This window comes from Hyperolius riggenbachi, chromosome 4 (assembly GCF_040937935.1).
Source record: "Hyperolius riggenbachi isolate aHypRig1 chromosome 4, aHypRig1.pri, whole genome shotgun sequence".
In the NCBI taxonomy this organism is placed as follows: Eukaryota; Metazoa; Chordata; class Amphibia; order Anura; family Hyperoliidae; genus Hyperolius; species Hyperolius riggenbachi.
In genome coordinates this window covers 351,048,144-351,070,651 of record NC_090649.1, presented here as the reverse complement: position 1 = coordinate 351,070,651, position 22,508 = coordinate 351,048,144, and the positions used below count along the sequence as shown (strand labels likewise).

The following is a 22,508-nucleotide window of genomic DNA, read 5'->3' as shown; positions in this document are numbered from 1 at the left end:
TGGTTTTGAGACAGAATTATTTCCAGTTTGGGGATAAATAATATGTTCAGGCCCAGGGGACGAGTATGGGGTCACCGGTTGCTCCATCCTTTGCAAATTTATTTTTGACTGACATTGAGGATCATATGTTCATCCACAACACAAAATATGAGCAGCAGCTATTTGGGCACGTCAGATTTGTGGATGATGTACTGATTTGGTGGCGTGGATCAGAATCGTCCTTCAGAATGATGGTTGAGGAAGCTAATTTGATGCATCCAACCATTAAGTTCACTGCTGAATACTCTGAGGTGAGCATTGACTATCTGGATGTTACTATATCCAAAAAAGGATGATTCTGCACAAAATTGTTCAGGAAAACGACGAAGAGGAACAACTTATTGTGCATGGACAGTTTCCATGATGAGAGACTTAAAAAGAGTATACCAAAAGGGCAATTTTTGAGGGCACGTCGCATCTCATCCACGGATGCTGAGTACCATGAAGCTGCTGGTCGTTTGTTATCATTTAAGTAGGCCTCAGTTTTTGGACTGAGTTAGTCAAAAAGGCTTGGGGTGCAGACCTGCCCTTTAAGGGGATTTTCTCTTAGAGAGAAAATCTACAGTTCTGTCAGCAGAACTAGGACATACCAAGAAGCTGTTCTATGGACAAGGCCACAGGTCTCACAGACCTCAACATGTACACCACAAGAACAGTTAAAGCCATGTTTATTCAACATGGAAATTCTTTGCATCCAGGGCAAAATATCTTCTAGAATATTAATCGAGTAGGTGTGTGTCCTGACATCAAAAGGGATCTGAACCAATCATAGATGGCTCAGATGAGGTCACATTTAACTCATTCTGGTTCATATAAAACCCACAGCCGGAGTATGGAGTAGCACTTTCTGTCTTGCTACCTGTCCCTGCTGGCTTAAACTATTATATAATCCATTTCTGTTCTAATATGATGTATGCTGTACATAGGTAGTCTAGATGATGTAACATAGCATACATATAAGAGGACCTGATTACCTTCAGCAGGAAGGTAATCACAAAGATGTAACGCAACGCAAAAATCTGCTTGGCTAAGATATGACGAACTGTATCTGTATATCTGTGTAGTGAATAAACTCCTTGTACTTTGAAGACGCCCGAGAACGGTCTATCTCCTATAATGCTTGCTGTGTTGAGAGTCAAGTTATCTCACAGTCTGTGGTGCAACTCTAAGAAGTTGCTGGTGTCGAAGAAAAAAGGTAATTTATAACAGTTTGATAACGAATTTTGTAGCAAAGGGTTTTGAATATTCGACTTTGGTTAGGGTGAGTGAGGAAATTGCCACCATTGAGCAGGAGTCCTTGTTGAGGTCCAAGGGGAAAGAGAGGAGAGGCAGGATCCCTTTTGTCCTTCACTACGGTCATTTGTCCAGGAGAATAAGAGGGATTGTCTGCAAATTTTGGCCCATTTTACAAAGAGATGCAAAATGTGGGAAATTGTTTACAGAATATCCTGTTTGCATATAGGAGGGGCAGGACCATTGCCAATCATGTGTGTAAACGAGTTTTGGATAAACCACCTATATTGGAGAGACGTAGGGGTACCCATTTGTGTCATTCCTGCAACTGCTGCTCTGCCATCATTCGTGGTGAATACCTGTCTCACCCTCACTCTGGTCAGAGGGTACCTGTGAGAGGGAGCTTTAATTGCGATACAACACACGTTGTCTACGCATTAAAGTGTCCCTTCGGATTAGTTTATATAGGGGAGACAACCCGTAATGTGAAGGTACGCATTCAGGAACATAAACGAAGCATTGCAGAAGTCCGCAAAAACCTTGAGAAGGGAAATGAGAAGCAGACTGTCCCTGTAGGCCGGCATTTTGTTCAAGCTGAACATTCTGCTTCCCAGTTGAGATGGATGGTATTAGACACTGTCCCCTCTCTTCGGGGAGGGGGTGATAGAGAAAAGGTTTTGCTCCGCAGAGAAGTGGAGGAACATGTATGTGTCCATGCTCTCAATAAGACAAACGAAAGTTTGAAGCCAGTGGAGTGCCTTTTCCTTATTGCTTGTAGTTTAGGATCACGTCTCATGATTCCTGAAGTCCGAGAGAAATTGTGAAGTGGGGAGAAAGTTTCAATCAGGCAGCACCTGCCCCAAACAGTAAAACAAGAAATTCTGCTCAGATAACTCACTAGTTTCTTAGATGGTTAGAAACCACAACAGAAGTGCACTATGAAAAGGTGGTAATATTTGTAGGTGGGAGCTCTTTTATTGTTTCCACAAGGTAGATCCAGCATACTTATTTTGAGTGTCCTCGAGGATGAAAAGAAAAAAATCATGTACAATTTGAAAGAAAGGGTCTGAGCTACCACAACCACGCAATAACTGGTGGAAACCAACTAAGATAGAGTTCACTGGCTGGACAAGGCCACCTTAAGCTATGCCAATAAAACTTACAAAATAATGCCCTTTATTTCTTCTAAATCATGTGACTTTCTGTAATTATTGCAATATATTGCGCATGTGCAAATTCTGTATGCTGGTAGCATATAAGGACGAGAATGAAATCATAAAGGTGTGTGTGTGGGTGTAGGTGTGGGTGTAGGTGTGTGTGGGTGTAGGTGTGGGTGTAGGTGTAGGTGTAGGTGTAGGTGTGGGTGTGGGTGTGGGTGTAGGTGTGTGTGTGTGTGTGTCCCTTTTATGTCCTGGCGCCAGGAACCTAAGAAATCTGAAACATCTAAAACCTGACTAGGCCGTAGCCTGGCTATAGTAGTAACAACTTCCTTTCAGTCTCTCGCAAGAAAATTACAACACATTGTAATAATTTAAGAAAAAATGGCAACATTCATACTACAATTAGGGATATGTTCAACCATATTTACTTCCTTTTAAACAATTGGCTATTCTGCTTATCCTCTGCCTTTAATACTTTTATTCATAGATTCTGAACAAGTATATGCTAGCAAGCACAAAATTAGCTGCATATAGTTACATAGTTATTTTGGTTGAAAAAAGACATACGTCCATCAAGTTCAACCAGAGAACAAAGTACAACACCAGCCTGCTCCCTCACATATCCCTGTTGATCCAGAGGAAGGCGAAAAAAACCCTTCCAAGGCATGGTCCTATTAGCTCCAAAAGGGAAAAAAATTCCTTCCCGACTCCAAATGGCAATCAGATAAAATCCCTGGATCACTATCATTAGGCATTACCTAGTAATTGTAGCCATGGATGTCTTTCAACGCAAGGAAAGCATCTAAGCCCCCTTTAAATGCAGGTATAGAGTTTGCCATAACTACTTCCTCTGGCAATGCATTCCACATCTTAATCACTCTTACTGTAAAGAACCCTTTCCTAAATAAATGGCTAAACCGTTTTTCCTCCATGCGCAGATCATGTCCTCTAGTCCTTTGAGAAGGCCTAGGGACAAAAAGCTCATCCACCAAGCTATTATATTGCCCTGTGATGTATTTATACATGTTAATTAGATCCCCTCTAAGGCGTCTTTTCTCTAGACTAAATAAACCCAGTTTATCTAACCTTTCTTGGTAAGCGAGACCTTCCATCCCACGTATCAATGTTGTTGCTAGTCTCTGCACCTGCTCTAAAACGGCAATTTTTTTTTTTGTAATGTGGTGCCCTGAACTGAATTCCATATTCCAGATGTGGCCTTACTAGAGAGTTAAACAGGGGCAATATTATGCTAGCATCTCGAGTTTTTATTTCCCTTTTAATGCATCCCAAAATTGTTAGCTTTAGCTGCAGCGGCTTGGCATTGAGTACGATTATTTAACTTGTTGTCGATGAGTACTCCTAAGTCCTTGTCCAACTTTGATGTCCCCAACTGTATCCCATTTATTTTGTATGGTGATAGACCATTGGTATGACCAAAATGCATGACTTTACATTTTTCAACATTGAATTTCATCTGCCATGTATGTGCCTATATAGCCATCCTATCCAGATCATGTTGCAATATGACACTATCTTCCTGAGAGTTGGTTATTCTGCACAATTTTGTATCATCAAAATTTTGTACATGCCTGTTTCAAGTGCATGATTAAGAAACTACAGCAGCCAGAAAGATCAGAAAGATACCAGGCAACTGATATTGTTTAAAAGAAAATAAATATGGCTGCCTCTATCTTAAGTTCACTTCAATTGTCCTTTAAAATAAGCATTGTAAAATATCATGTCAAACAGCTAAAAATACCTTTGATTGGCCTGAACAGCCCAGAGGTAACAGCAATTTCGAGGATCACTCTCAGGCTCTTGAAATGCAAAAGCGGAAACCGGGACTTTGCCACCCTCAATCTGACCATGGAACCTGCAAAGAAAATTTTATTACAGCAATCGGGTACTAAACATATTATTTTAAACAGAAACTCCAACAACCAAGACTAGTACGTCCCTCAAGACTAGGCCGCCAGAGGTATGCGCTCCTCAAGACTAGGTCTTGAGCACTCTGCAGTGAGGTTACCTACCTGACCGTGCTCCATTTATCTCTATGACCCAATTGAATTCTCCAGTAGCCCACAGGTACCCTGCAAAGGAAGGAAGAGGCACATCTGCTACACACACTGGGAAGAACTATACTGGGGACACATAAGCTACTAATTAATGGAGGGGTACTTCATACTGGGAGCACATGCTATCTAAACTGGGGGCCTACCTAATACGGGAGGCACACTTGGCTTCCTATACTGGGTCGGGGAGCAAATCTGCTACCTATACCGAAGGGCCTACCTAATACTGGTGGAAATACTGGTGGAAAATAGGTCTTTCTATACTGGGGCTGCCTATACTATGGAGATAACTCTTATAAATATGTAGCTCACATTATTGAGGGCAGCTTTGTAGCTAGCTATACTGCGGGGGATAGGGGGTACCTGTAGTGACCTTATTCTTAAGACCTCCTCTGCCTACCCAATAATGGCAGTGTACATCTGGCAAATATTTGGGGGCACTTTTGACCACCTAATACTTGGGGGGAGGGGGCACCTCAGCACTAGAGCCCTTATGGAGTTGGTGCAAAAATCTTCTGACTCCATCTCCTCAGTTTAGGATCCCACCCAGTCGACTCAGACGCCTCTAATATGCATATTGCAATCTTGTTAATTGAAACTATGCAACATAAAAAGGCCTCTCATCACTGCCAACACTTAAAAATTTTAACCGGTTACCAACCGCCTAATGCCGAATGGCGGCAAGTATGCGGCTCTCTTGTTCCTCCGCGACGCATATATGCATCATCTCGTGAGGAATGAGATTTGAAGGGAGCTCACTCTTGCACCCATCAGCACGTGCAGGGGACACGTCATCAGCCATGATCAGTGCTGGCAGTCTGTTGATTTTCAAAAAATACGAATCAGATGTGTAATGCACACTTATGTAAACGGTGTGTATTATACTGGCTGCCTGCTTCTCTGGTGGTATCCTTTCATCGGATCGACCACCAGAGAGGACAGGCAGCCCTGTAATTACACAAAGCACCACTTGACCACACACACGTGCGTGCGTGTATGTATACACACACACACACACACACACATTATCCTAATGATATAAACAGTGATCAGTGAAAACTGTTAGTTTTAATATCACTAGTATTAACATAAGTTAGTTAGCATCAGTTAGTGCCCAGGCCACCGCACTCACTAATTAGAGTCAGCACTATCATATATACACACACACACACACACACACACACACACACACACACACGTGCTACATAGCACGTCTTGATAAAGCTTTGGGGGCGGGGCGAAATGTGTAGTTATGCTACGCTGTACATCGCACAAGGAGCCTCCATGCTGTTCTAGCAACGCGGACTGTGACGCAGTTTGAAACTTGCCATGTCGCTGCCCTGGTCCTTTGCTGCTACCTGTGGATGCCAATCCTCTCTTGATGCTCAAGACTTAACCCACTGACCAGATACGTTTTTTTTGCATCCTTCCCAATCTGAAGGGACTATCTTTAGCGCTATGTTGTGCATGATCGTCACATAACTTTATACTTGTTGCCATCTGTGACATGGATAAACTATATAGTCCTAATAGTTTTAGTGAAGCACTCCCCAAATAGATTCCATATGATGTGCCCAAGTCAGGCCAGCTACACTCCAGCTCTTGCAATAGTTCCAACGGATAAGACTGGCACCATCAGGTAAGTATAAGCTCTTTTATTAGATTGGTCCGTTTGAACATCTGATTCTCCTCCCTCCCATACTCACCATCAGTGCTCGCGTCTGCCGGTTGCCTGGGATACGTGGGCGGGGACGGCGACTGCCGCCTCCGCACACATCACGCATGCAAGTTCCCCATCAGGTCCGCCACTCTGGCGTCCTGGTGGGTGTAACAGCAATGCGCCCATGGCAACTCAGCCTGTTCCTCCGTCTGCACTGATGGTGAGTATGGGAGGGAGGAGAATCAGATGTTCAAACGGACCAATGAGAATCAATCAATGTAGTTTTCCATCAGGTCCACTATGAGGTTGGACCATATGATTGGTGTATAAGATATATGAATTTGATTGGTTAATTCAGATCATGCTGTGTATAAAAGGTGTGTATATACAAATGTTATTTGTTCTACTGCAAAGCAGCTTAGCTTGACAAAGGGGCGGTTGCCCTGAAACGTTGCTATGATGGCTGCTATCGAATAAAAGAGCTTATACTTACCTGATGGTGCCAGTCTTATCCGTTGGAACTATGGATGAACTATATAAAAATGACATGGATGAACTATAAAAAAATGTTTGAAGGGTATCAGCGTGCAGTGCTATGCAGATCTGGAGCTAATACCATGTTTATACATCTAATCAACCAAAATCTACTGCAACTGGGTTTATGTTGAGTATAAAAGTGACCGACACTGCTGTGCAAACATTGCAGGTCTTGACTGATTTTGTCTATGATATTACCACAGCTGTGTTTATAATGGAACTTATAAAAATCTGACATTTGCTAACAATCCTGCCACGCCCCTTTGATGACATTCCATCGAGGCAACAATTGTTCCACAACGTTGTGGCAGTTGATTGTTAAACAACAATCGATTTGTGCAATAACGATTTAGCCTTTATCTATCTGGATCCACAGTACTCATTTTATAAAAACACTGTCTTAGACTATCCCTATTGGCTTTCCTCTGTTCAGCGCAACAACATTACCTTGGATTGGCCTTTTTCTATGGAACTGTTAATAGGCCACACTATCAGGGTGGCATTCTATGAACATTGTTGCTGTGTCCATGAATTTATAATATTGATACGGCACTGCTATTATTGATTATGCAGCTACATTTACAGGTTGCTTTATGGCAGCTCCTATGTATTCTATGAATATTGTTGTAATGATATTAGTCACACCTATCTATCCTCTGTGAGTGGTTATAACCTTTTTGGACAACTTTATACACCAGGTTTCCTCTCGCATGATGGATGAGGCGCCTTTATTAGATTCATTTTGACCTTTCATATTTGGCTGGTTGGTGCTATATACAGAGATGCTCATCCGGATTCCGGATACCCGGGTAACCCGGGTATCCGACCAGTTTTTCTGTATCCGGCCGGATCCAGAATCCGGATACCTAGGGCCAAATCCGGATAGCTCTATGCGGATATCTGGCCGCATACCCCGGATATCCGGATCCGGGTACTGTAACTAAGGAGATGATGTCATTGAGCCAATCAGAGGGCTCCCAGCAGAAGCCATAGCAACCAATCACAGAGGGGAACCTTGGCCAGTCCCTCCTGTATATAAGGAGGGGGCCATGATGAGAATCTCATCCTTGCTTTGAGACTGCCACTGAGATTCATTCTCCAGTGTGTTTGGCTGAAGCAAGTGCATTATCTGAGTGTTAAACCCAGCGTTTTTACACACAAACACCTGTATTATAACACTGTTGTATTGTTGTTTAGCTAGTAGTGTTTTATATTGTGATTGTAGTTACTGTGTGTCAGTCTCTTCTGTCTGTGAGCTGTGAGTCTCTGCTCCAGCCTGCAGCAGCTCTGCTAGTTAGGTGTCTGTGTGTGCTGTTTGTGCACATAGGCCAGGCCTGTGCTACACAGCTAAACAGTATAGTTTAGGGCATAGGGGGGATTACTGTATATTGTGTAGTTATTCAGTACTGCAGTGCTAGTTAGACTAGTACTGTCTGTGTGACTACTGCATTTCTGCTGTGCTGATCACTGAGTGTCAGTGTGACAGACCGTCCGTTAGTGTGCACACTGTTCTACTGTGCTGTGTCACCCCGATTTGAATAAAGTGCAACTACCCCACATCCATCTGGTGACATCATCAAAACTTGCACTATGTCTGCTGGCACTGGCAGCCGGGAGAAGGCCATCAAAGCCAAGAAGAGAGGGAACATTGCTGGCACCGTCACCGCCAGCAGTTCTGCCACACTGCCCATTCAGCCGGTAGCCACTGGCCGTGGACGCACCGGGCGCCCAGCTGATAGGGGGAGTCACGCTGCAGAGGCGCAGCAGCGTGTAGTGGCAATTTTTCAGCAGGGTAGGCAGTGCAAATTGGAGGAGAAAGATGCCGAGCCTGTGATGCAGCTACTGATGGATGAGCAAGGCACCACCAGCTCTACAACGGAGAGCTCCACCCCCACCACCACTCCTGTTCGCAGGAGCAGCAGCAGCCGCCCAGCAGCAGTGCATGGGGACTCAGTCATGTCGACCCCAGCGGGAAGCCTACCCTCAGTGAGAGCGCTCTTGTTTAGTCCAGACCCCGCGAGCGCAATCAGGCCTGTTACCACTGAGTTTGAGGGGCATAATCTGGACGAAATTGGATATGTGGATGAGTCGCGGATGCCGACGGTGATTGTTGGGGAGGGGTCCTACTCCTTGCCTGATGTGTCAGCAGAAGAGAAGTTGGGGTCCGCAACATCCCAGCAGTTGTTTGAGGAGGGAGAGTCTGATTATGATGATAATGAGGTGAAGGACAGACTACAAACCACAAGAGGGGCATGTTAGCTCTGAGTCTGAGGAGGAGGATACGTTGGTGGGTCTGTCACTGTCTGTCACGGAGGATCATGATCTCTGACACTTGCAGGAGCAGCAGTAACCCACAGCCTGCTGCTTCATCTTCTGCCGCTACCACCAGCCGCACCACTCAACCCCAGCAGGAACAAAACTAACAGCAGCAGGGCGTAAGGGGAAATTTTTTTATCCCCCATCTGCCATTTCTTTCATCTGCCATCAGTTGACAGCAAGTTTGTCACCTGTAAGGTGTGCCAGGTGAAGCTGATAAAGAGGTTGCACCCCCAACTATGGCACCTCCAGCTTCATAAAACACCTGGCCAATAAACATCACATTGAACATGAGTTCAAGAGGCTGAAGGAAGCTGGCGCTGGCAGTGTTCCAGCCAAAAACCACCAGAACCCCCATTGCCGCTCCTGCCGACACTGAGGCCTGTTCAGGCAGCCAGTCCTCAGTGGTCTCTTCTGCTCCCTCCTCGGCTTCCCATGCAAGCCACAAACGACACCAGACCCTGCTGAGCGAGTGGTTTCTGGTCAGGGCTCAGCCTCCCAGCAGCCGTCGCATCCGGCAGCTCAACGGCCTGCTTGCACGGGCCATGTCCACCCCGCTCCTCCCGTACCCCTTTGTGCAGGAGGGGAGCGACATGTGGGCGCTCCTGCAGTGCGCAGCGCCGGCTTGGCCTGTCCCCAGCCGGCACTCTGTTTCACTAACGGCCATGCCAGCACTACACCGCTTCGCGAGGGCCAATGTGGAACGTGGGCTTGATCATGCGGTGGGTGAGCGGGTCCATGTGACTATGCAGCCGGTTCGGGACAGGGGTAAGGAGGGGACAGCAGCATTGTCAAGCCAATGGGTGGTGCCACCCCGTGGTAGGGTCAGGGAAAGTGCAGCAAGTTCCTCTGCTCAGGTTCCACCCTCCAGTAAACCCGCCACCGCCAAACGCCCCCGCCTCAGCAGCAGTGTGAAGGCCCGCCACTGCCAAGCGCTGCTGGAGATGGTCAGCCTGGGAAAGCAAAGCCTGACAGCAGAGCACGTCCTGGCCAAACTCCAACAGCAGGAGAGGCGTTGGCTGATCCCCAGACACCTCCGAGTCAGAGAGGTGGTGTCTGACAATGGGGCTAACCTTGTTGCTGCCATCTGCCGGGGAGGCCTCACCCACATTCCTTGTCTGGCCCACATCCTGAACCTGGTGGTGCAGAAATTCCTGGGCACCTACCAGGGGATGGAGCAACTTTTGAAAGGGGCGCGGAAAACGGTGGGTTATTTCCGATGCTCAGGCGGTGCCTCAGCGGCCCTGGAAGCCGTGCAGCTGGAGCTGAACCTGCCACGTCACTGTCTGATCATAAACGTTCCACCGCGGTGGAATTCTACGCTAGCCATGTTGGAATGTCTGGTTGAGCAGAGGCAGGCTGTCAACCATTACTTGGCCAAAGCCACCGCCGATGCCAGCGTGTACGGGTCCAGCACCAGCCACCTCCCGGAGAGCATACGCAGTGCTGATTGGAGAAAAATGCAGCTGGTGTGCTTGGTCCTGGCACCCTTCCTGGAGGCCACCGGCATGGTCAGCCAGGACTGTGCGTCAGTTTGTCAGTGGGTGACCATGGTGTGCATGCTGCACAAGGCCCTGGATGGTCTGATGGAAGTGGGAGAGAAAGACTTGATTCAGCAGGAGCAGCAGCCACCTGCACAGTCCACTTCTGTGCAGCAGGAGGAGGAGGTTGAGGACTTGGAGTTGGAGGAGTTCGAGGTCCCTGACCTTGAGGAGGAGGAGGCACTGCCGAGTGCTGCTGCAGTGGTGCGGGGGTGGAGAGAGCAGGGGGAGTTTGAGGAATCAGAGGAGGACGACAGCACTTCTGAAGATCATGTGCCAGCAGATATGGTAGCCCCTCTTCCCCATGGCAGCACACGTTGCAGTGCCTGCGCAGGGACCCAAGCGTCAAAGAGATGCGTGGTCGGGAGGACAGGTGGATCACCCTGATGCTGGACCCACGGCTGAAGGGGAAGCTGCATCAGTTCCTGCCTGCAGCAGGAGGAGACCCTGTGCGCCAAATGAGGGAGTTGCAGCGGTCCCTGGTTCGGTGTTTGGAGGAAGCCCCCCATACTATCACAGTCCAGCCAGCACAGCAGCAGGTGCCTGCATCCATCAGCAGCAGGCGCCCATCAAACCTGCTGTCTCTCTCACAAAGGCACTGTACGCCATGCCGGTACAGCTGCCGAGTGGGGAGGTGCCTGCAGCATTAGGCTCTCAAAGCCAGAACCAGCGCCTGACTCGGATGGTGGCAGACTATATGGGGTCCTACAGCGGCCTTGAGAGCGACACCACTGTGGACCCTTTGAATTACTGGGTCAAGCACTTTGATATTTGGAGTGAGCTGGCGCAGTATGTCCTGGAAGTCCTTGCTTGCCGCCCTTCCAGCGCGCTGTCCGAAAGGTGCTTCAGTGCGGCCGGTGGCGTGGTAACCGAGAAGCGCTCTCGTCTCTCCACCCAGTCTGTGGACAGACTGACGTTTCTGAAAATAAACCAGGCTTGGGTGGTCGGTGAATTCCTGGCCCCTGTTGTTGGCAAGAGGAGGAAATGAAGCTCCTGGAAATCACACTATGCCTGCCTTACCACCCTATACCACCACAGCCTCCAGGCTCCGCATAAGCCTGGTTCAAAATTTTTGGACAGCCGTGGTACCAACACACTAGGTGCCATGGTAAACACAATTGCAGTGTAATTTTTTTGGAGGTGTCTGTGCTGTCCGAGTTGTGGGGAGGCCCCAACTGCGGCAGTACGACCGCTTCCTGGAACCTCTCCTAATTTTTTACTGAGCCGTGGTACCTACAAGTGCCATGGTGAATCATCTATGCTGCCTGCCAGACGTTACACTTCTCCTCCTGTCTCCTGCTGCATGTGCTGCTCCCACCACCAGGGTGCATCTACCTACTCATCCTGCTGCTGCCACCAACACCAGGGTCCACATTAAACTACATCGTCTGCTGCCACCAGCTATTACGCCACTAAAAATACAATAGCCTGTCACCAGCTATCACGCCACTACAATAGCTCTAATTTTTTGGAGATGTCAGAGCTGAAAACTTCGATGTCCCACTTGTGCGGTTGGACTTTGGACACAATGTGGGCTGCACGACTGTCGACCACTGTCTGGAACCTAGTCACCCTGACTCCTGGTGTTAATTTACAGCTTTTTTTTGTTTTGTTTTGTTTTTTTGTTCGTTTCATGTCCACCAAATAAATTAGTGTTTCTGAAGGAATACATGCATAGCATCCTCCATTTTGTATCTTTCTATATCAAAACACTAAACTATGATTTCTGCTTTATTAGCTGAAACTGTTAGTTAAGGTAATTGGAATTCCTTTTGCTAATCAGCTGCACCATTCCTATAGAAACCGCAACAACTGCAGGAAGCTGTCAAACCGCAGGTGAGCTACTTCCTGTTATGTTGAATCTTTAACATCTTTGTGTCAGTAATGTGGAAAAAAAGAACATAGGTGTTGATATATTCATACAATCCTACTATTAGGATATTATGCTCGACTCAGGGACTGTAAGCACACTGAGGCTTAGCAGAAGGTGCTTCATAGGCATAAGGACACCATATTGTAGTGTCTATGATATCCATATGATAAGATGGGATGGAATAGTATGGTTTAGCCATGATATTAAATGTCGCTGCACAGATATATTCTTTTGAAGCCTAAACCACAAGCTTATATCCGTTGTCACACCTATGATAAATTTCCCCTAATGGCCCACAGCTAAACAGCTTCACACTTGTTGACTGGTTCTGATATTTCCTGCAACAAAAGGTTTAGATATTTTTTATAAGTTTAAATGTTTCCCTATAAGATGTATACTGTATGTTCTGCGCATGTTCCAAACTTGTGGTTTGAGAAACTTTGTGGTTTGAGTATATACACCACTCCTTTTTTTTATATTAAAGCATTCTGACTATGATACCTGAACTCTCTAGTCCGTGTATTATTCTATGTCAGAATCCCTTGGCATGGCATGCGCTGACCAAATTATCTGACTAATCAATTTTAAAGTTATTTTATAATTGTTTTAAGATAAGTTAAGCTTACAGTTTCCCTTTAAAAAAACATGATGCTACATGCATCAATTACCCTAAAAACCCTTTTTAAAGTTATTTAACCTCCCTGCCGTTATAAAAATTTGCTGAGCACGGCAGGGAGGGTGTTTTTTTTTTTTTTTAGCATGTAGCTAGCCTAGCGCTAGCTACATGCTTCCCCCCTCCCTGCGGCGTCCCCCTGTATGCGTCGATCGCCGCCGGCGCATATGCCCATCCGGAAATCCTGTTCTGAACGGGATTTCCATGAAGGCTTCCCCCGTCGCCATGGGAGTCAGAGGGAGTCCCGAACCACCCCTCGACGCTGCCTGGCACTGATTGGCCAGGCAGCGCACGGGTCTCGGGGGGGGGGCACCCTCTGATGCGGCGGGTTGCGGCGAATCGGCGCGGAGCGGCGGCGAATCGGCGCGGAGCGGCGGCGATCGTAAGTTACACGCAGCTAGCAAAGTGCTAGCTGCGTGTAACAAAAAAAAAAATATGCAAATCGGCCCAGCGGGGCCTGAGGAATCCTCTGCGGCAGGTTACCCCGAGCTGAGCTCGGGATAACCGGCAAGGAGGTTAAAGGGCACTTTTGGTTTTTCTATCCGGATACCCCAATAGGTTGGATCCGGATATTCGAACCGGATCCGGATATCTGAGTACCCGGATCAAATCGGGTTTTAAAAAAGTACTATCCGAGCATCCCTGGCTACACACACACACACACACACACACACACACACACACACACACACACACACACACACACACACACACACACACACACACACACACACACACAACCAACAAACAGGAGGGGACCGAAGCTGCAATAAGCAATTATAAGGATAACAAATGTTGGAGTAAAGTGGGATATCTACCCTAATACAGGAGTCTACAACTGCATACAAGTAGTTTGATATTGCAAATAAGGTTGGTCGGGAGCATCATAAACAACGTATCAAAAATATTTATTTCATAAGCATAGTGTGAACCCCCAACCCCCCCCCCCCCCCTCAATTTAAAACCATTAAAAATGGCTGCAATTCCCATAGAGGATGGTAGGCTTAGGCCATACACAGAGATCCGTCACATGACCGCAGCCTCACGCAACTATATAACTCACTATAGAGATCACCACAAGGATTAACAGCATCCTGAGGTTATATAAAGAAATAAGCTATCTGGTAACTGTTGCTTATCCTGTATAATAAAACCCCGTTGTAGCGTTGTCCGAGCTGAACCGTTGTGCGCATGTGCGCACTGCGCAGCACGGACAAAGCTACACAGGGATAGCGTGGGACAAGGGAGCCGAGCGGGCGGCGTGTCAGTGGGCAGCGCGCATGCGCGTTGACACTTCGGCAGAGAATGGGAGGGAAGTAGAGGAGAGGGGAGGTGGGAGGGTGAGGAGAGGGGAGTGGAGGAGAGGGGAATAAGGGGATGGGGATTCGACACAGACCTAGAGCCCGTTTTGAAACGGGCTTAGGTCACCTAGTACTTGAATAATAGGAATGCACTCCAAATTCATTTAGCGCTAGGCCTACCATCCTCTATGGGAATTGCAGCCATTTTTTATGGTTTTAAATGGGGTGGGGGTTTGTTCAGACTATGCTTTTGGAATAATAAATATTTTTGATAAGTGGTTTATGAGGCTACCGACCAACCGTATTTGCAATTATACGGAGTGCAAAAAAAGTTGTAAAAAACAAATTAAGTTGGCAAAGATTGAAACTGAAAATCAAATCGCTAGGGATATCAAATCTAACCCAAAGAAGTTGTACAAGTACATCAACTCTAAAAAAAAGAAAGGTTGACTGTATTGGACTGTTCAAGGATGGTGGTTGACCAAGGTAAGGCAGAGTTATTAAATGCTTTCTTTGTTTCTGACTTCACAAGGGAAACATCACTGTTGCAAATTACAGATGCAGAGGAGTATCAAGCTTCCAATTGTAATATTAAATACTTAACACAGGAAGAAGTGAAGGCGACACTACAATAAAAATAGACAAGGCTCCTGACCGGATGGCATGCATCCTCAGGTCCTAAGGGATTTAAGTTACCGGTAAACCCCTTTATCTTATCTTTTGTGACTCTCTTTCAACTGGCGTCCCAGTAGATTGGCGTACAGCCCACGTTTTCCCATTATTTAAAGGAACTCCGAGCTCCGTGGCTGGATGGTGTAATGGTTAAGGGCTCTGCCTCTGACGCAGGAGACCAGGGTTCGAACCCCGGCTCTGCCTGTTCAGCAAGCCAGCACTAACTCAGTAGGAGACCTTTGGCAAGTCTCCCTTACACTGCTACTGCCAATAGAGCGCGCCCTAGTGGCTGCTGCTCTGGCGCTTTGAGTCCGCCAGGAGAAAAGCACGATATAAATGTTATTTGTCTTGTCTTGTCTAAAAAATGAAAATTGTACTCACCCGGGGCTTTCTCCAGCCCAGTGCTGGTCGGGAGATTAATCAATGTGCGCCTGGGACACATCATCACATGATGACAGGAGGAGAGCGCCAGCGCAGAGCCCGAACTAGCGTACTTGCGTGAGGGTCAAAGTGCGCTCTCACAGATTGATTACAATGCCGCCGCCAAAGGAGGAATTACTTGGAACGGAGGGGGAAACAGAAACAAGGGAGGTGCGGTAAGAGCCTCCCCATACACATAGCGTCTAGCCCCTCCCACCCCCGAGAATAAGCCCTAGCACTAATTTCCTCCCCAAAAATATTATAAGACAGTGTCTTATATTCGGGGAAAGACGGTACTTGGACTTTGCAAAGGCCTTTGACACTGTTCCCCACACAAGTCTGGTGCAAAAGTTGAGGACGCAAGGACCAGGGAAGAGTGTGTGCATGGATAGGGAACTGGCTAATGGACAGAAAAAAAAGAGTTGTAGTCAATGGATCATACTCAAAATGGGTGACTGTTAGCAGTGGGGGTCCCACAAGGGTCTGTTCTGGGTCCAGTGCTCTTCAATTTATTTATTAATGACCTAGTAGATGAAGTAGAAAGTAATGTTGCCACTTTTTCAGATACACAATTGTACCGAACCATCAACTCTCAGGAAGATAGGGACATATTGTAATAGGGTCTGGATAGAATGGCTATATGGGCACATAAATGGCAGATGAAATTCAATGTTGAAAAATGTAAAGTCATGCATTTTGATCGTACCAATGGTGTAGCACCATACAAAATAAATGGGATACAGTTGGGGACATCAAACTTGAAGGACTTAGGAGTACTCATCGACAACCAGTTACATAATCGTATTCAATGTCAAGCCGATGCAGCTAAAGCTAATACAATTTTGGGATGCATTAAAAGGGAAATAGACTCAAGATGCTAGCATAATATTGCCCCTGTTTAACTCCCTAGTAAGGCCACATCTGGAATATGGAATTCAGTTCTGGGAACCACATTACAGGAAAGATGTTGTAGTTTTAGAGCAGGTGCAGAGACGAGCAACAAAATTGATATGAGGGATGGAAGGTCTCACCAAGAAAGGTTAGATAAACTGGGTTTATTTAGTCTAGAGAAAAGACGCCTTAGAGGGGATCTAATTAACATGTATAAATACATCAGAGGGCAATATAAAAGCTTGGCGGATTAACTTTTTGTCCCTAGGCCTTCTCAACAGGGCTGTGGAGACGGAGTCAGAGTCGTGGAGTCGGAGTCGTGGAGTCGGGCAATTTTGGGTGCCTGGAGTCGTGGAGTCGGGCAATTTTGGGTGCCTGGAGTCGGAGTCGGGAAAAAATGCACCGACTCCTAATGAATTTGTAACTGTAATTAAAATAGAAAATATGATAAAATGTTCTATTTCTCAGATAATAGTCATTAAAAATAATGTATATATACAGTATATATACAGTAATAGCTATGCTTAGTCCACAAAAATGAAATAAACCAATCAAAATTAGTTACTTGTGCTGCTTCAATAAAGCAGTCCCCGTATTTTTAAGGTCAGATATACATATCTGATTGTGACTGTATATATGAGGTGTACACAGGAATCTCTTATATATACTAAATAACATCTATGCTGTAAGAATAAAGCCTGATGTGTAGCTGTGTCACTAATAGAGATGGTCAACGAGATGGAAATAATTCTGCATTGATGCTGATTTATGCAAATGTATACACTCCCTTTGCTGATGAAATCAAATAATTTGATATGTTGTTAAAATTTGGTTTGGTGACTACAAATTAAAGGGTAACTGAGACGGATGAAAAGTAAAGTTTTATACATACCTGGGGCTTCCTCCAGCCCCCTTCAGGCTAATCAGTGCCTCGCTCTCCTCCACCACCCAGATCTTCTGCTATGAGTCCTGGTAATTCAGCCAGTCAGCGCTGTCCGGCCGCATGCCGCTCCCACAGCCAGGAACATTCTGCACCTGCGCAATAGTGCTGCACAGGTGTAGTATGCTCCTGGCGGCGGAGTGTGTGCATGCGCACTACGCCTGACTGGCTCAAGTACCTGGACTCATAGCAGAAGATCCAGGTGATGGAGGAGGACAACGAGGGACTGATTATCCTGAAGGCGGCTGGAGGAAGCCCCAGGTATGTATAAAACTTTAATTTCATCTGTCTCAGGTTTACTTTGTTACACAGTAGTACTATACTCTACATATGCACTCCCCACAGAGCTACAGGGAATCCACTGAGAATGCTGTGCACATTGAACACAGAGGTGTTGTCTGTTTACAATCTCCTCATTCCCCTGCAGAGTACCTGCACATCATTCTTACATGTACCCATACTTACATTGCCTAGGGCCTGATAGATGTTCTTTTTTCCGGTTTGTACCTTTTACAAGTACTCTTACCAAGGACTAGTTTTAGTCTAAAGGGAATAAATATAGTAGTCTACATATCCTTCTCACTTCAGTTGTCTTGTAAAATTCCTAAGCGTTGGCAGTTAAGAGACAAATTTCATGTTACATACTTTTAATCAACAAAATTGTAATATGCAAATTAGAGGAGTCGGAGTCGTGGAGTCGGAGTCGGTGGAATCCTAAACTGAGGAGTCGGAGTCGGAGGATTTTTGGACCGACTCCACAGCCCTGCTTCTCAAAGGACTAGAGGACATGATCTGCGCATGGAGGAAAAACGTTTTAGCCATTTATTTAGGAAATGGTTCTTTACAGTAAGAGTGATTAAGATGTGGAATGCATTGCCACAGGAAGTAGTTATGGCAAATTCTATACCTTTTAAAGGGGGCTTAGATGCTTTCCTTGCATTGAAAGGCATCTATGGCTACAATTACTTGGTAATGCCCAGTGATGGTGATCCAGGGATTTTATCTGATTGCCATCTGGAGTCCGGAAGGAATTTTTTACCTTTTGAGGCTAATTCGACCTTGCCCTGTAAGGGTTTTTTGCCTTCCTCTGGATCAACAGAGATATGCGAGGTAGCAGGGTGGTGTTGTACTTTGTTCTCTGGTTGAACTCGATGGATGGATGTCCTCTTTCAACCCAAATAACTATGTAACTATGTAACTATTTATACACACCTCCCAGCCACATTGATAGATTCACACTGTTTCATAATGGAGATCACGTTATCTATGATAAGACAGCACTTACACTATGCTGTAATTACATTTTCTCTGGTGCCAGTTGATTTACTGACACTTTTTGCATAATAGCGGGTGTATGGTTTTACCAACAGTAATAAATATGCAGTATTGAGCAGCATATACTGGTTTGTTCTCTTTTTCCTGCTTGCCATCACCCTGATCTTTAGTTCCCTCCAGATTCTTAATTGGGTTCAATTCAGGACTCTAGTTGGGCCACTCCAAAATGTTAATGTTGTGTATGCTAAACATTTCTTAACCACTCTTGCTGTGTGTTTTAGGTCGTCATGCTGAAATGTCCACTGGTGCCCAAGACCAAGATTTTCTGCAGACTGCCTGATGTTGTTGAGACTTCTCATGTATTGCTTTTTTTCATGGCCAGTTTACTGTCATTAGGTCAAATCACATCAAAGATAGCTTTATTGACATGACCAAGCTTCAATACAGGAATTGCAAAAGCAGGGGGAATGGGGGACATGGGATGGGGTGGGGTACAGTGGGTTAGCAGTTCATGGAAATTTTGGGGGAGTACAGTTTCTTAATGCTCCTCTCAGTCTGTGGCATGCTGTGACAGTGTGCAGCGATTGTCACTGGATTTTTCTTGTAGTAGAATGTAGCGTTTTCTCTTATATTCTAATGTGTGAAAGTCTGGAAATAGTTTCATCAATTTCTTAAAGGTTTCCCTGGTTGCGGTATATTTTTGGGGCAGTGCAGCAGGTAGTGATTCTCGACCTCCAGGGTCTTCTGCTCACAGTGTTGGCATAGTCTCTCCTCCCTGGGTTTGTAAGTTTGCCTGTGTCTTCCAGACTCTATTTTGAAGGTAGTGAGCATTCAGTCTGTAGATGCTCAGGATTTTCCTCTCGAGAGTTTTGGAGATTACTTCCTCCAATACAATCTCCACAGCTCCTCCAATCTCTTCCATATGTAGCAGGTCTCAAAAAAACTCCTCCCCATTCATTCACTCAAATCAATACAAATCCATTCAACGTACATAGAATGACTAGATAGAATTATACTCGTTATTTGACCCTTTCGGGCTCATAGTTCCCAATTGTGAGATCCACTTAGTTTCTCTCTTAAGCAATTCATTCTCTGTTCCCAAACCAATGTTTGTCCACAACTGCTAGTATACAATATTTTAGATCTTTACATTCCTCATTATGAACTTTTGCAAAATGTGCTGGGGCACTATGATCCATGTGTCCCCTGTGTATTTTGTACGTATGTTAATACAATCACTGTTTGCAAGATCTGGTTGTCACACCTACGTACTGGAGGCCACAAGGGCACTCCAGCAGGTAGATTAACCATTCTGTATTACAACTACAGTGGGATCTGCTTTTATATTCTTCCAACGTTTCTTGGAACAATTTTGTACCCCTGGTATGTCTGCATGTGTAGAAGTCCAAACATTTGGAGAAACCTTTCCTCCCGTTTTTCAAACTATGGTTCATCAAGTACGCCCCTTACTAATTTCTCTTTTACATTAGGGGCTTTTCTAAAGATCATTTCAGTTTTTTGGGGGGCAAAAAGCTATCCAAATTTTTATCCATATGCAATATATCCAAATGTTTCTCCATAATATTCCCAATCTCCATATGTTGCTCACTATATTGTTTAATCATGGGGCATAATTTCTTGTTCTCTCTGCTGGTTAGTTAAGAGGCCCTTTCCATCTCCGAAACCTCCCTCTCCTCCTCCAAAAAATTCTTGTCCAAACCCTTTTCTTTAAACTCTACGCATAAGAACCTCTGTTTGCTCCCAATAATCCTTTTTAGTAACACTCCTCTTAACCTCCATAGCGGTATTGACGAATATTCAGGGGTTGGACAAAATAATGGAAACGCCTAACATTTTGGCATCATAATCTCTTAACATGTTTTAAGCAATCAAAACCTGACATCGGTAAAGGTTTTAGTTTATTATTTTTATTTGATATGTTTAATTAAAATAATTGTTTTTTACATATATTTAAACCAAAGTTGGTTATAATTTATAAAAATGGCAGCTCTCAGACTTTCAAAGAGGCCAAATTGTTGGTGCTCGTACGGCACGCGCTACTGTAACAGAAACTGCCCGAATGCTTGGCATTTCAAGAGGTACTGTCTGAAAAGTAATGACTGCCTTAGAGAAGGTAAAACGTTCTCAGCAAAGCACAGTTGTGGCCAAAAGTCGAAGTTATCTGAGAGAGACCGTCGGACTCTAAATCGAATTGTTAGAAAAGCTTGCAAGATCAAGGCTCCTAAAATCACTGCAGAGCTTAATTAACACCTACAGAACCCAGTTTTCACAAAAACTGCACAAATCTGGATTTCACGGAAGAACTGCAATTAGCAAACCTCTTCTCTCAAAGGCAAATGTTTCAAAGCGTTTAGAGGGGTGTAGAAACCACCAGAATTTGTTCCTCGAGCAGTGGAAAAATGATTTTCTCTGACGAATCATCTTTTACCTGACTTCCAACCTCCAGCCGAGAGTACGTTTCGAGACAGCCGAAAGAAGCATTTCATCCAGACTGCCTTCTCTCCACCGTAAAACATGGCAGGGGTTCTGTTATGATCTAGGGTGCTATTTATTGGAAATACGCCGGGCCAATGATTTCCCTTCATGGAAGAATTAACAGCAGAGACTATAGCCAAGACAAGGAATTTTGGGCGACCAAGTTCATCCTATGGTTCAAGAACTGTTTCTGAAGGGGAATGTCATCTTTCAAGATAATGCCCCAATCCATATAGCTAGAATTGTTAAAGAATGGCATGGAGGAACATTCTAATGAAGTTGAGCATCTCATCTGGCCACCACAATCCCCAGACCTCAACATTGAGCATTTATGGTCATGTTTAGAGATTCAAGAATTCGATTTCTGCTGACATCGTCTCTCAAAACTGGAGGGTGTTTTAACTGAAGAATGGGCTAAAATTCCATTGGAAACAATTCACAATGTATATGAATCAATACCTCGGAGAATTGAGGCCGTAATTGCCACAAAAGGTGTACCTACACCATATTAAAAAATATTTTGTTGATTTTCAAGGCGTTTCCATTATTTTGTCCAACCCCTGTACATGTCAATACAAAACATGCTGTGAATAGTAAGGAGTGCATACGTCAATACTCCCCTGCACGGAATTCTAGACCCTTGCTTGACCCATTTTGGCAAGGTACAGGGGAAAAACAAAAAAAACAAAAAAGTTATGAAAATGTATAAGATCACTTTTTGCACAGAAATCCTGAGGAAATTGAGCGCCAAGGAGGATCGTTCTACTAAATTTATTTTTTTGGGAGGTTTTTAATCCATGGAGCATAGTGACAACTAGATAATGGTATAAACCTATTTCTATCTGTTGACTTGAAATATGCTTTTTGTACACAATTTAATACGAACGGAGTAATTGCCCAGCTAGCTATAAGCAGAGACATAGAAATATCAAATCATTTTAACCATAAGTTGTAGAATGGATTTTAGTGTGTTTAACCACTCTGCAACCGCTTAACGCCGATCGGCGGCTGCAGAGTGGCTACCCCAGGACCGCTCAACACCAAAAGGCGTCAAGTCTTAGGGTAGGAGATTAGCAGGGATTGCGTATGCACATCCCTGCTTATGTGACGGATCAGCGCTCTGTAAACAGTCTGCGATCGCTGCTGGCAGACTGTAAAAAAAATAAGCTACCATTTGATTACATTGTACAGCGCTGCGATCTACTGCAACGCTGCACTGGGGACAGCCCTGTCACTTCGCTGTCCCCTGGAGTGGCTCACCACGCAATCCCCTCGAATAGGCTGATGCCTATGAGTGAGTATCGCCCTGATTGGACCTAGGTGGAGGAAGGGAGGGGGGGAAGAGAAAAATAAAATAGACATTTTAATTTTAAGTAAAATAAATAAAAGCCTGCAGCAGCGATTAGAGC

The 22,508-nt window shown here is 45.1% G+C and overlaps 1 protein-coding gene across 1 annotated transcript in view; it reads right to left on the bottom strand.

The window, feature by feature from the left end:
- LOC137504808 (protein ELYS-like) overlaps positions 1-22,508 on the bottom strand; it is a 320,844-nt gene that overhangs the window by 88,085 nt on the left and 210,251 nt on the right. Inside the window, exon 6 of the mRNA XM_068233400.1 lies at positions 4,192-4,305. Within this exon, the coding sequence (XP_068089501.1) occupies positions 4,192-4,305 (114 nt within the window). The remainder of the gene's footprint in view (positions 1-4,191; positions 4,306-22,508) is intronic.